This window comes from Epinephelus lanceolatus, chromosome 2 (assembly GCF_041903045.1).
Source record: "Epinephelus lanceolatus isolate andai-2023 chromosome 2, ASM4190304v1, whole genome shotgun sequence".
NCBI classification, from domain to species: Eukaryota; Metazoa; Chordata; class Actinopteri; order Perciformes; family Serranidae; genus Epinephelus; species Epinephelus lanceolatus.
This window is the reverse complement of record NC_135735.1, coordinates 14409632-14425000: the sequence shown is the minus strand read 5'-3', so window position 1 is coordinate 14425000 and position 15369 is coordinate 14409632. Positions and strand designations below refer to the sequence as shown.

General features: G+C 43.4%; 1 protein-coding gene across 3 annotated transcripts in view; it reads right to left on the bottom strand.

Annotated features, from left to right (window-relative positions):
* Positions 1–14604, bottom strand: part of nnt2 (nicotinamide nucleotide transhydrogenase 2) — a 26258-nt gene extending 11654 nt beyond the window's left edge. Inside the window, exons 1-16 of one of the 3 annotated variants that reach the window (XM_033626185.2) lie at positions 14468–14604; positions 13332–13485; positions 10441–10670; positions 10143–10342; positions 9963–10050; positions 9795–9883; positions 9524–9711; positions 8412–8545; positions 8140–8331; positions 7460–7610; positions 5179–5340; positions 4959–5069; positions 4713–4858; positions 2111–2306; positions 1084–1317; positions 65–225 (exon numbers count right to left, since the gene is read on the bottom strand). In XM_033626185.2, coding sequence (XP_033482076.2) covers positions 65–225; positions 1084–1317; positions 2111–2306; positions 4713–4858; positions 4959–5069; positions 5179–5340; positions 7460–7610; positions 8140–8331; positions 8412–8545; positions 9524–9711; positions 9795–9883; positions 9963–10050; positions 10143–10342; positions 10441–10670; positions 13332–13461 — 2412 coding nt within the window. In that variant the 5' untranslated portion in view covers positions 13462–13485; positions 14468–14604. Of the gene's footprint in view, positions 1–64; positions 226–1083; positions 1318–2110; positions 2307–4712; positions 4859–4958; positions 5070–5178; positions 5341–7459; positions 7611–8139; positions 8332–8411; positions 8546–9523; positions 9712–9794; positions 9884–9962; positions 10051–10142; positions 10343–10440; positions 10671–13331; positions 13724–14153; positions 14311–14467 lie in introns of those variants that run through there. The other 2 variants (XM_033626176.2, XM_033626193.2) reach the window with 2 other exon arrangements.
* Positions 14605–15369: the final 765 nt, after the last annotated feature.

Below are 15369 nucleotides of genomic sequence, written 5' to 3'. Positions count from 1 at the left end.
TCTTCAAGCTTTTCCATTTATTTTAATCTGTTTTTCGCTTCACCTGCTCTCCACTGAAACTCACCATAACAGTGGAAAGCCCAGACACTCCTATTAGACAGCCCATGCCTGTACCGTAGCTGGAACTGAGCATAAAGGGCACCATGCCACCCACTGACGCTGCCATCAGACCAGCGTTTAACATGTGTCGTCCCGGCAACAGCAGCGGGGCAGAGTTCAGGAGGCCTATAACGAAAAAACATTCCCAACAAATATTTTTCATAGAAGCCAGAAATGATTGTCACTCTTTCTTTAAGGCTGAAGGGGAATAATTTGACAAGATAAAACATGTAAACACACTTTTCTCCTCAGCAGTGTCGAGTGTCTTTGAACTCTCAGACGTCTCCATGGAGGCCTCTAATCAGCCGTCTAAGAGTCTGTCCCATCCACAAATCAGACAGCCGCCCTCCACCAACCACAGCCACGCAGCCACTACCCATAACAAATTACCAGAAAGCTTCTCATGTGTTCTCTTGATGAGTCGCACTGCAATGTAAACTAGTGACTGCTGACACATGCACACAAACCCCCCCGAGTCCAGGCCTGGATTTACCAGAGGATCTTTGGCTTTAACTAGATGAAAGAGACAATCAGCGCTGGAGGACGCATAGCTCAGTGTGTTTATGTAGATATTAGTGTGTTCGTGTCAAATGAAGAACAGTGATCAGTCAGTAAAGGATACAGTCTACAGACTTTAAAACATGTCACACACACACTGTGTATGCACTTTTATACTGTTCGGGTCTTTGAAAGCGGGGTTGCATGAGGTACCTTTCCGTAGTCAGTGTCTTACATACAGCAGAAGTCAGTCGGCACACCACCAGTTTGGAGGTTGGAGGTTTGGAGCAGGCTGGAGTACGATATAGAAGCTATATAATGTACTGCTGTGGACGGGGCAGCAACAAAATGTATTTTAGCCACCTAAAACACAACTGGGGGTGTGCCAACCACCTTGTATTGTATGTAATATGCTGACTATGGATAAGTACCCCATACAATCACACTTCAAAAAATCCAAACCACCCTTTAAGTAGAAACCATTACCTTGAAGCTTGCCGTAGGCCACCAGTGAGCCACTGAAAGTGACACCTCCGATGTAGGTGCCCAGATACGCCACGGTCTTGAGTACGCCGGCGGCTGGGTGAGCGTCCAGGTGGGGGTACTCAATCATGAACTCGGCAACGCAGGTGAGAACAGCAGCCAGCCCCACAAGGCTGTGGAAGGCTGCCACCAGCTGCGGCAAGTCTGAGATTTCAATACGCTTGGCAATGGTCAGACCTGCGGTGGAGATATGAAGATCCGATAAACGACAGATCTCAGTAAATCTGAGTTACTACAGTTTGGCTGAGTCAAGCACCAGACTCCAAACTTCTCATGCACGTTGGCTACAACTGAATACAAAATAAAAATGTTATTTAAAAAAAAAAAAAAAGTAAAATGGTTAAAAGGCAAACACCTGCTTCCAGTAACTTTCCTCCTAACAAACAAGGCCTGATCTTCAAAGCCGATCTAATGAGTCCTAAGTTAGGTTTGTTTTCCTGAAAACAGTGGGTCACTAATCTAACACTGAGTAAACCCTCATGCTCTGCTGCCTGCCTGCCTGCCTGCCTGCGTGTGTGTGTGTGCTGATTAAAACGTCATTTATCATCCTGCTTTCTTTAATTACTATTAACATGTACAACATTCACACATGATGACGAGCTCCACTCATCTCTGTCTGGGTGGGATGATTAATGTTCTGTTATGAATTAGCAAAAAATTCACACTCTTCAAAGAGCAGAGCAGTCGCATGCAAAGTTAATAACATGTAACTCATTCATGATGGTCTTTGACTTTCCTAAACAAACTGTTTGACTTCAAAGCAGCCATGGAGCTTTATTAATTTTGTTTCTTTTTAGATGGAGACTGAAACAGAGATGTCTCAGTCTCCTTGTCATGATACAGTACAGCGTGTTTCCTCGGGGCTTTAGCTAGTGAGTGACAACAAGATTTGCTCTGAAACTAAATTAGGCTGTGCTGCGATAAACAATTATCAGTGCCAGAGTGGGCCTAAAAGCAGGCAGCTACGTACCCAGGGTTCCCCCTGTGGCCATGGCCAGAGACATTTGAGACAGCAGCTCTGGTGAGGGTTTGAGGGCACCAAGGGTGGCAGCGATGCCCCCCGCTACTCCGATCATGCCCAGGGCGTTCCCCAAGCGACTGGTGCCCTGGGCAGACAGGCCTGCCAGCGCCCCGACACAACACAAGCCTGAGCCCAGGTACATCATCTGAGGTAAAAAAAGGAAAACACAAGTCAGACTTATTTGTGAAGCGCTTGATCACAGTTAGTCACAATCAGGTCACTCAAAAATCTTCCTTAAATCATCAAGGAATAAACAATAATAAAACAAATGTAATGGTAAATATAAAATCTTATTAAAATACTCAGAGCTGAAGTGATTTGATGATTAATCGATTAATTGATCCACAGAAGATAAATTGGCAACTATTTTCATAGTTAATTCATTCTTAAAGGGGCATTTTGTAAGATCTAGGGGATCTATTAGCAGAAATGAAATATAATATTTAAAGTTTTGTATTCTTTAGTGTATAATCACCTGCTACAAATCAAACTACAAATCACTGAGTTTTCCATTACCTTAAAATGAGCCGTTTATATGTACATACGGAGCAGGACCTCTTATGCGGAGTCCGCCATGTTGTTTCTACGGGGTCTTTCGCATTTTTGCGTTACCTGAAAGCCACCTTAGGTTCTATGACATGCTTGGAAAGGGAGGGGTGAGGGGAAGGTATTCAGTAGATTGCAATCTGCAACCTCACTGCTGAATGCCACTAAACACTGCAACTTAAAGTCATTTTTATGCAAAACTGCTCAAAGGCACAGTACACATGAGCAAATGCAGGCGAGTAACTACCACCTGCTGAGGTGATATTCATGTTGAATGTGAGCAGCACCTAATGTTACTGCTTGCTGGCTAATGTTAGCTAGCTGGCTAATAAACACCAGGAAATTTTTTTCAGTACATTTTCCATTTTCTTACATTTCATGCCTGTCTCCCGACAACAATCCTCTTTGCTATTGGTTAAGATAGTGTTCAGAGTTCACCAGAGTTTAACTCCACGTGATGCTAAGATGCTAATTTGCTTTGCCACCGGAAGTTAATGTTTTATTCAGCCCTTGGTTCCCATTTAGTGGTGAATATTCACCACCTCTTCACTTCCAGTTTTAAATTCACTCTTGTGTGGCTGTGCTTTAAATGTTAGTGGATCGAATATCTTTGGGGGGTGTTTTGGGACATTTTTCTCAATTCTCTGACATTTTGCAGTCTTTGAGACAATGCCACCCTAGTACTCACCAAAACAATTTACAAGCAAAAAACCCCAAATACGAATGCCACCACACTCTTGATAGCATTCACAAGAATCCATCGCACCTGAGCGAAAACAACCACTTAGAGCAGACTTGTCTCTGACACAGTGTCAATCACTACTAGTGCATGGTGTGCTGCCAACAAAACAGCAAAGCCGAGTAAATAGAAGAAGACCAAAAACCAAAAAGAATTAGAATTACCGCCCCACCATTGTATGCCTCCACCAGTCAAGTTTCTCCTACAGTTTAACATGGATGATTCACACCCACCCCCCTGGCAGCACAGAAGATCTATGTAACCAGCACAGTCTCAAGGTTTGATGTCAACAATTAAGTATCTGACCAAATGCCTCTCCTTCTGTTCCTGAAATATGACCTTGAATAATGGCCAGAAAAGTGTGAAAAATGCAGAACATTATGATGTCACAGTAAAGCTGACCTTTGATCTTTTGGGCCTTATTTTATCCTGTTAAACATTTGTGTGAAGTTTTGTCATAATTTACATATAAATTCTTAATCAACATATTTTGTGAGGTCAGACTGACCTTGACCTTTGATCACAAAATTCTAATCAGTTTATTCTTCGGTCCTTGGCCACGGCTATCGCTAAAGCGGAGGCATAAAAGGGTAATCAAGCTGAGATAAAACAAGAGTAAACATCTGAGCACCTTTTCCGTGGTGGAGAAAGCCACAGGACCTGAAAGGGTTCAAATCCAAAACTGAAGTTGCACAGGGGAGAGGGGCTGTGCAGCGTGTGCATGAGTACCGACACTGCGTTAGAGACCCCTCCTGATTCTGACTGGTTGTCATTCCGGCACGGTGGATTCTTACAAATGCGATTAGGAGCACTCAGGAGCAGAGAAACATGATTTTTTGCCAGGGTATAGTGTTATCAAAATAGCGATTTATCGATACATATCAATTCTGAATATTTAAAAGTGGTTTCCGTACTAATCCTCTGCAGTATTGATACTCAGTACCAGCTGCGATTTCTCTCTGTCTTATTGTTAATGTTTACTATAGTCATTCTGCTGCTCTCTGCTACTAACCAAGAAAAGTTGTGGTTATCATGTTATAGCCTTGCTTCACTTATCTTTTAAGAAAAACTGTTTAATTGACAGCCCTCAATGTCAGTTTTTTTCAAGGTATTGTATCAAACATTTCTGTATAATGATAACATAGTGACAGTTACCTATTGAAAATTTAATACTAGTTACTTAATACAATATATCTTAATAAGAATGTGAGTAAAATGTATGTATATGTATATGTATATATATACATATGATGTATATCCTGTCACCTGCTCAATGTTGTATCCAGCAGCTACTGACGCTCCATATCCACCAACAAATGCAGCCCCAGGCAGCATGTACAGATAGTTGTACTCAGGAGGGTCAGTGGGACGCTTGAACATGTCCAACATCCTCTGTGTGATCAAGAAACCACCTGTATATATATATATATACAGAAAATAAGAAACTGTCATTTGATTGGACGGGGAGTTAATCTTGTTCTCTGTTGATATTTTTGTGTTTAAGTATCAGACCAGCAATGTTGATGGAGGAAACAAAGGCAGCAGCAAGAGCGAGAGTCTCAGGCAGCGAGGAGGGTGTGAGGCCTCCACCCATCAGCACCAGACCGCCAACTGCTGTCAGACCTGCCAGAGAGAAGACCACACATTTAAAAAAGGTTTAGACGTGCCATCAGGAAAACATGAGGTGTCCCAGGTGTCTAAACTTGGCTGTAACCAACTTATGACTCCTGACCTGAGATGGCGTTGGTGACAGACATGAGGGGTGAGTGCAGAGCGGGGGTCACACCCCACACAGTGTGGTATCCCACAATCCCAGCCAAGCCGAAGGTGGTGACCATCTGAGTGAAAGCTGCGTTGGGGGAGATGATGCCCAGAGCCAGACAGGTGGAGACACCTACAGAGAGACACGTGTTGGTGTTGTTATGTTGTGCACAACTCTTTCCATATTGATGTAGTGGGAAAAAAATGTGCAGTTGTTTTTTTCCAGTCCCTTTTTTTAACCATAAAAGCAATGGAATAATTGAAGAGGAAAAACACAAACACTTCTCCTTTCGTAACAGGTTATGCAAGTGTGATGATTCATAGTTTCTCTGAGACTTCAAAGAGCTGAACTCATACGTCATACATTATTGAAAAATGTATTCCCCACTGTGCTCAATTATAACGTCTACATTCAAAAGTCCCATTAAGATCTGGTGATCTCAGTGCTCTGAGCAATAAAAGCTCATTTTAAAAATGCCAAAACTTTCCAAATAAGATACTGTTTGAAACTTTGGCTGCAACTAACATTCATTTTTATTATCATTTAAATCACAGATTATTTTCTTGATTTTTGAATTTATCTTTTGGTCAAAATTACATCAGAAAAATAGTGAAAATAATAGGGCCGCACCCCGAGAGTTGAAGATCTGAATCGACTGAGATTCTTCAAGTTGAGTAGTCTCTTTTTTTCTGTCAGTCTGTGTGCAGGATGCTTGTGGAGAAAATTTAGGCCTGAGATTTAGCTGCCGAGTGAGCGCTCCTTGCTCTCACGCTGCTCTCCGGTACAGGCAGCTGCAGACTCAGACCCAGGGTGAGTCTGAGTGAGATGGAGGCAGCTGCCTGGCGGAAGAGAGGCTTTGCCCAGTCAGGCTCCAAAATAATGTTATCTTCTGCCTTCTTCTCAGAAGTGGGTAATTTACAGCTCAAAGCAACTTAACATAATACAATCTCTGCTAGTCTCTGGCTCCTGGCTTTGCATTAGCATAGTTAGCAAGCATTAGCTCAGAGGGCTAACTTGATTTGTTACGTGAACGTTGCTGTCACCCTGAGCATCCCATTGAACCCTGTTCAAACTCTCAAACTCTATATGGAAAAAAAAGGGAACGAATAGTCAAATATTTGTATTAATCAGCCAAATCCAATTCAACTGATGTTATTCTGAATAGCTGTTTGAGCACATGGGGATATCTTCCAATTGCTTTTTTTTGCCAAACAAGACATCCAAACCCAAAGATGCTCTGTTTATAGTTTGATTTATGACAGAGGGACAGCAAATCATGCGTGAAAATGTACTTAATCTATCACCAAGATAGTAGGTGATTCAGTTTTCCAGTTAACTAATTGTTACAACTCTATTTGGAAAGCCTAATTTCATTATGTTGGAATACGGTTAAGTGTATTGTTAAATATAAACTTTGGTTTTTCTTCAGAAGAGAAGGACCTTTTTAAAAATTTGGGGAAAATAAAAACGGTACAAAATATTATTCAAAAGAACTTTGGCTGTGTTCAGTAGTGTGGACACAGAAATAACTTTTTGTCAATCTGCTCTGGGCAACTTTCATATGTGCTCCTAAATCAGATACATGTCCAATCACTGGCTATGCAACAGCTATGAGAACAGTCATATCAGAATTCATGTGTGTTTTTCCCATAAAATCATGTTGTTTTTTCACGTCACACTGCATTGCACAGCTCAGATTACTCACCATACTGTTTCGGAGCAGTCTGTTTAAACTACAAAAGGCTGCCATAGCCTTACCACTAATAGAAAGCCAATAGATCCCAACTACCAGATGCTTTCTGACGGAGACAGCTTGTCTACATGCTGCGAAAGCCCACTTGTACGACAGCCCGTTAATCCGAAAACAAACGGCCATTGCACAGTCTCCCAAACAAAAGCACGTGGCTAATTAATTTGCTGAATGACTCTTTGGACCTCCCTAATATGGTGATCATTCAGGATATGAAGCTGGCACCACTATTCATTCATTTATTTTTTGTTGTTTTTGTTGTTGTCCCAACGTGCATTTGTGTGACGAGGCATTTCAGGGCAGAGACCCATTCACACTGATGTCAGATATGGGTCATTTCAAACAAGAATGTGCACAGTCTAGGCAGAAAGCACTTAGGGGAAATAATCTGATTGAGCATTAGGCCCTGAAATGTGAACGTAGCCTTCATAGCGCATGAAACTGCACTAAATGTCCAGTAATCTTAATATTTCTGCATGTATCTGTGTATTTGTGTCTGACCTCCGGTGTAGACGCTCGCAGAGGTCATGGTGCGTCTGAAGGGGGAGATCTCTGCTGCTTTCTCAGCCTCCAGCTCTGCGACTGATTTCTGTTTCACTGGGGGTGGGGGGACTGTTTTGGGGAGAGGAGACGGGAAAATGTTCTTGCCGTCCTGGACACATTAGAGAGCACACACAAGAGGATCAGTGTGAGAACACAGAGGATGTCCACAGAGTTTTGCGTGAGAAACAGACATCAAGACTTGCATTGTGGGAGATCTCGCCTGGATGGTGGGAGCACTCAAAACACAAATTCATGGACCGCATAGGAGATTATACTGAACAAACAGCAATCACGAACCAGTTACCAGTGGTTTTGAAGGATAAATTCTCTTTTAAGGGGCCTGAATAATGCTTAGTTTAACAAGGGGTAAACTGATATGTCCTGTTGAGGTTGCATGCTTTCTCTGCCATAAACAATGTGTCAAAGCTAAAATTCCTGGAAAAGTATATTTTGAAACGTTCATAACATTCTTGCCGGGATCCAACATGAGCTATTCCCAGCTGGGATTGGGTTTTTAGTACTCATTTGGCGCAGTATCCTAGCATGACAGAATCTGATAGCTCGTGCCGAGAGGGAGGGAGGGGTGCCAGCAGAGACGGAGGCTGCCAGCAGACAGTTACAACAAATAGAAAACCCACCTTCATAACAAGAGTCCCACGGATGACATGGTCAAGTGTTCCATAGTCAAACTCGTCTTTGGGCTCGTAGTGGAAGTATTCCTTGTCTGGGCTGATGGCCTTCAGCAGCTTCAGGATGTTGTTTGAATACAGAGTGCTGGCCTGGGTGGCCATGCGGCTGGGCAGGTCTGTGTAGCCGATGTGTGTCACTCCCTAGAGTACATCATCAGTGAATTTTACATAAAGACAGGCTTTCTTTTGTTTCTTATCGGCTGGCTACACAGACACCTCACCTTGTGAACATACAGCTCCCCAGGCTTGGTGGTCTCAATGTTGCCTCCTGCCTCTGCAGCCAGATCCACCACCACAGAGCCGTCCTTCATCGACTCCACAAACTCCTTCTTGATCAGAATAGGAGCCCGCTTTCCTGCATGGGAGCAGGAAACAAATTGGTTGCATATAAATGTAGTGCAGGTTTTGATCAAATTTTCAGAAAATTGAAAAGAGAACATGCAAATTTCTGTGTTTTTCCATCCACTACTGTTGTGCAAATACTGGGAGTTAGGCCATCAAGATAAGTAGCAGTTAGGGCTATTTCAGGTGCCACTGCAAAAGAGGATGTATGTCAATGTGCTGACATGATTAAAAAAAATGCCAGTCAAACCTCAAACAGAGGAAAACAGTTGTAGTAATGGAGCATACTGTACAGTTAAAATAGAGAGTTTAACAACTATATTACAGCTATGTGCTCTTGGAAGAGTTCTAGTAACAGTCATGTGTGCATTCATAAGCTTGTTTTTGTGATTTTTTTTTTTTAATTTAAAAATATTTTTAACTTGAAGCCACTGGCCAGATGCGGGCGGGGCAGAATTCTTCCATTTGAGCAAAATGTCACTCCTGGCCAAGAGCAGAGCAAAAGTCACCATATGGTGCTCTGCAGATGTCAGGTTGGGATCACCTCCACCAGCAATGACAAACAATGCAACAAAAGGGTCCATAGTCGTATTTTGTGATATTTTGATATTTTTTTTTATGTTTCCTCTCAGGAGGATGGAAATGCACCTACAGAGACAGGTGAGATGCAACAAATGTTCATATTATCATGCAGTCTAAAACACAGGAAAAATCAGAGAACAATGAATCCATGTTAAAGCTGCAATAATCAATTTTTTAAACACAAGGGGGCAGAAAAACATCTAAACAAGCATCAAAAACAAGCTTATCAAGTTCTTATGGCTAATGTGCTTGAAATTATTTGCCTACTTAGAGGATCTCTTATCAGTGATTTCAACCAGATTGAGGTAATATATTTGTCATCTGGTTCACCATTACTATGCAAAAAATATTGATCAATGCAGCTTTTGACAGTTAACGTTAAAAGACAAGAGGGAGAAGTGCGACTGACCTGGAATTAGGGCAGTGCTAATGACAATGTCAACCTCTTTGCACTGCTTGGCGAACAGGGCCATCTCAGCATCAATGAACTCCTGAGACATCTCTTTGGCGTAACCTCCAACCCCCTCACCAGACTCTTTAATGTCAACTTCTAAAGGCTCTGCCCCGAATGATTTGAACTGCTCCAGGGCTGCTGGCCTGACAGTCGAGACACAATCAGGTTATTGTCAACGTCACAACCATTAGTTTGAGACATAACATCTTTTCTTTTGGTCTCATACCTGGTGTCAAATCCTCTGACTATGGCTCCCATCGACTTGGCTGCACCTGCTGCTGCCAAACCAGCCACTCCACCTCCAATAACCAGGACCTGTGGACAACAGAAACATTAATAAGCAAAGACTGCGGGAAGATGAACCAACCATGCTAACATGCATAAAAACAGTTACCTTAGCTGGGGGCACTTTTCCTGCAGCTGTGATCTGACCAGTAAAGAACCTGCCAAAGTGGTTAGCAGCCAGAACCACAGCCTTGTACCTACAAAATAATCAAGTCAACCTTACTGTCATCAGACACTCCTGAACAGCAACAAACATTGAAATCTGCATTTACATGAGTATTTTTCTTACCCAGCGATGTTAGCCATGGAGCTGAGTGCATCGTATCCCTGTGCGATGGTGACTCTGGGCACCTGGTCCATGGCCAACACGTTGCTCTGCCTCTCTGACAGCTTGCTCATCAGCTCTGGGTTCTGTGCTGGATAGATGAAGCTCACCAAGGTGGAGTTTGGCTTCAAGAGGTCTGCCTCGGTCAGACTGGGGGCTCGAACCTACAGCAGAAAAAGGACATTACAGATGTAAAAACTCAGTAACATCTAGACTTAACAATACACAGTTGTTTTATTAGCAGACCAAATCCTGTACAAACCTTGAGGACCAAGTCTGAGCCAAGGGCTCCTTTAACGTCAGTGATGCTGGCTCCAGCATCTCTGTATTGCTGGTCAGAGAACTTGGATTCCTCACCAGCGCCGCTCTCCACCTGCACCTGGAAGCCCTGTTTGACCAGCGCCTCCACCCCAGCGGGAGACAACGCCACTCGACGTTCATTCTGTAACGTCTCCTTAGGAACCCCAACCACTAGGTCCTTGTAGAGCACACCTGAACACACAAACCAGCTGAGAGTGAGTCAGCAGAACATAAAACGCTATGGATTACATTAACAGGTCTCTCTTTAAAAAACAAAACAAAAAAACATTATCTGGTTGGTGGGTCACTTTGAAGAAGTAATTCACTACTGGAGGAATTGGTGCTACATGACCAGAGAAAACAGGGGAAAAGGACTGTGGCATTTGCATTTGCTGAAGACGTAGAAAACCTACAACTACCAGGATGCACTGGTGGTTTGATCTTGTATTCGTTTTGTACTCGGAGGTCGGAAATTCCCAGTTTCCAGGTGGAAGTTTAAACTCGAATGCACCCTGAGATCAGATTTCCAACTCGGAAACTCAGAGCAACCGCATCAACCCCGACTTATGAATTCAAGATGGCTGCCGGTCACATACATAGTGAGTAAACACTCTGCTAAAATACTGTTTATAGCAATTTTATCTTATTTGTTTTACATTAGGTCAGCCTCATCTGCGGCGTTCATCAGTTGGAGTGCATGATGGTTTTGAAGCTGTCCATACTCCGAAAGTGCAAAGGCAACAAGGCTTTCTTGCGGGTGTCCATGTTTTTTTCCCAACTTGTTCACCGTTGTCAACTAGAATGCAAAAACTGTTGTCAACTCGGAGGTGACGTCATTCCCACTTCCGACTTCCGACCTCCGAGTACAAAATGAACACACCATCAGTATTGTCAGCCTCCATTTTGACAATACAGGAAACAGTATGGTGCCCACTTCGTGTTCGCAATTTCTCCTGATACAGCCAAATGATGCACTAAAATATTTTTCTGAAGACATTTTAGGCAAGAAATAGGCAATACAGTAAAATAATCTTGGTTTATATTTGATCAGCACTACCTGGTTTTACAGTTTGACCTGAGTTTGAGAGAGACAGAGAAGGGCGGCTCTCTTGATCTGCTTCTATACCCTTTGTGTCCATGGCAACGGGCATACGAAAATGCCTCAGTACAGTGACAACCCTAAAGCTAGTCAAAATCCACTGGATGATCTGGCAGATTTGAGCTGGGAGATGAGCAAGGATATCTGGGTGCTGGTAAGATGGAAGGAAGTTTACCACAGTTCATTTCCACATACTGCCCATGTTGCTATGATACAAAGCTGGTTTAAAATCGGCAAAGTATCGCTTTAAGCGTAGAAGCCTGCTGACGAGAATAATGTTAACTCTCTGAAAGCCACTGCATCTCAATAACCCTCTGCTTGTTTCTGTGCAAATGATGTGCTTCAGTTCTGTTTCCTGTGTGTTTGTGTAGCCTGTCCTCTTACAGAGGTGGACAGGAAGTCATGAGGCTCCAGCTGTTTGGTGACATGTGAAAGCTGCCTGATACCAACTGGATCCATTTTCGTCATGTGTGTTCACATTCTATGTATATTTTTGTCATTTTTGTCACTTGGCTTGACTATACTGTAATTTTATTTTGTTGGTTATTTTGCACACACATCAAGGTTTTTTGGGGGGGGAAGTGAGGATCTAAGACAGGGAAACTCAGCTTGCTTTGCCCAGGGGGGAGTGTTGCAAAATGACAGGAGGCCAGGGGCCAATTAATAAGCCTTCCCTAATATTTATCAGTATACAATAAATGAAATGGCTGTTTTCAAGCTTACCGTGTCTGCTAACCTCACTCATCTTTGCCAAGAGGGAAATCTAGCTGCACCAGCCCCACACATGTCAGGTGTATGCAGGGGTGTTTCAAGGATTTAAGGACATTCGGACCGGAACTCTGTCTTTGGGGGCTGGAGGACCCTCCAGTGGCACATGTAATGGTCAGCGGGACACCCTATTGCGGGCCAAAATTGGCACACAGGCTGTAAGTTGAGTATCACTGATGTAAGAACAGAGGGTCTCGCATGGTGTACAGATCATAAAGTCTCTTGAGGCACATTGTGATGTTGAGGTATATAAATAAAATTGACTTGACTAAAAACTTTCATACAAAAAACCCCATCACTTTATGATAAATACAGGGACCTTCTGTGTCTTTATCTTTTTGTGCTACAACACAGGAGAGCATGCGTGTATAGCCGAGATTGTGTGGCTGGCAACAGTGTCAGGTTACACATTTCTCTCCATACATGGAGTGGTGACCTCGCCACCATGGAGACATTACTAGCAGGTGATTGGCTCTGAGCCAGCACACACAGAGAGTGAGAGGCCTGCACTGCCACGCTGACAAAATTCAAACTTAAAAAGCACTCAGCAACTCACAAAACTCCCACAAACACTCGGTGACATGTGCCCTGCCCACGGGCTCCATAAACAAACGCCTTGTGAATATGACCTGCCAGGCCACAGTTAAACTTTTACATGTCACCTTTAATTGACCTCTCATATGTTCTCACATGTTAGCAGCTCCCACAGCGAGTACCGTGAGCATAGCCGGCCCCGGCCTGCTTCACCACAGCCTTCCCTATTTTGGGAACATCTCTAGCAACCTGCTCCAAACAGTTCATGATCTGTGGAGTTTTCCACTCTTCTGGCCAGGGGGAAACTGTCCTTGAGTGAACTCTCATTCCTCAACTCAGACACAGAGGAAATCCAAACCAAAAGAAAGCATGCAGACCCAGGATGTCCTCTGTGAACAAAAATATTGCAAGGTTAAGCAGAAAGATTTTTAATAGAGCTGAACATTTCCTACCTCTGGGGGCATTTTGGTCCCATAACACAGGGAAAGTCCTGAAAGTCCTCCTTCCAGGTATCCTCTGACAGACCCCTCGCTGGAACAAGACGACAGAGGAGCTGGAGAAGCAGCGCAGGAGGGTCGACATGGCCACTGAGCGTCCGCCCTGGCTCTTGAAGATGAACACAAACAAGCAGAGGTAGGTGGTAAGTGAGCACTACTTCTGCACCTGCTGTCAAATAACAAAGCACATTATAATCCCCCCTCCACCACAAGTAGGTCCTGAGCCCCCCTGGTCTGGTCACACTCTCAGGCTGTCTGTGCAGCGAGGCCTACAGACAGCAAAGTGACATTTCAGCTCTGCAGGACACACACACAGGGCCCAGGGTTGATTACACTCCCTGCTTGTTCGCGAGAACTGGAATTATGACGGCACAGGGGGGGGAGACTGTGCCAAGTCTGGCCTGGGTGTTGTGAGCAGGACCAAAGAGAAGAGGGCAGGGAATTAGATAAAACGTGGTGGGGCTAGAGAGGACAGCTCAGGGCTCAGGACACAGACACACACCTTCTTACACTAACAAGATTATAATAAATGCTGTCTGCAAATGCTGAAAATAAATAAAACAAAATATGCACAATTTTAGCACCAAAAAGTGAAAATATGTAGGAAAACCTCTGCTTGGTGTTTTGACTTCTAGGTCAGATCAGCTGTATTTGCTATTTATTCCCATTCATTCATTCATTCATTCAGTGAATCACACAGTCAATCAGTGTCCTTCCCCCACCTGCTACCAATTCATTCATAAATTGAAGGATTTGCGTCATCATTGTCACACTTGCCTCTCAGATTCCCAGAAAGAGCAGGTTAATAGTTGAACTTTCCCTCAGCAGCAGGGTCACCTATCAGACGTCCTACCATAAAACTCCCTCGTCTGCTCGCAGGGACAGACAGACGACCTTCCGCAGTTTCGATATCACTGCTGCACTATTTATATATAAATAGCAAGTCATGTGACTTCACTCCTGACCACCACTAGAGCAGATAAACTGTCTGCACCCGCTGCTGCCAGACTAACCTGCGATTTAAAGGCTGGATTAACATGTTTATCACAAATAGTCTCTGGTAAATATATTTTTTAAGAAGGTATGCTTACATGGACGGTGTCGAGAGTGTCTCTGTTGCTTCCTACGCAGCTCTAAAATAAAAAAATGATGTTAAAGTTACAAGCACACACTTGAATTGGGGACACGTATTGGGCAAACTGTGTGTGTGTTTAAATTTTTTTCGGCGTACTGCATTTTAGTTTTTGCACGCAGGGTGACGCCAGAGCACCAGAGACAAGTGCAAAAGTTAAAAATGGTTGGACAACCATAACTATTCCCATCACTATTATTATTATTATTATTATTATTATTCCATTTTTATTTTTTGCTGTTTTCATGTATACATTTTATTTAAATCATGGAGACATTTCCAACAAAAGTGGCATTGTACATGGACGGATCATGATCATGAGTCAATGGGCCCCTGGGCACAGATATCCAAAAGGCCCCACCATCTCTCTTACATAGGTGCAAGACATACAGACCTTTTGGTGTGTTTGCGTCTTTTTTTTTCTTCATTTTGTGTCTCTCAATGACACTAGAATTTGTGGCCTTGCGCTGGGAGAACAATCGCTCCCTAAATGCAGATAAGACCAAGGAGATGGTCATTGATCCTAGGTGGGGGAAAGGGCAGGATAGCCACTACACATCAATGAGACAGAGGTAGAGAGGGTCAAAACCTTTAAATTTTGTGGCATGCACATCATCGAGGATCTCACCTGGTCTCACAACATACAACAGATCATCAAGAAATCACAGCAGTGATTGTACTTCTTAAGAAATCTGAGGAAACCTGGCATGCCAACCAATATCCTCAGCAACTTTTACAGCTGCACAGTTGAGAGTGTGGAGGGATTACATATCTCATCTGGCCTGGGAACGCCTTGGGGTCCCCCAGGAGGAGCTGGAAAGTGTTGCTGGGGAGATACGTCTGGAACACTTTGCTCAGCCT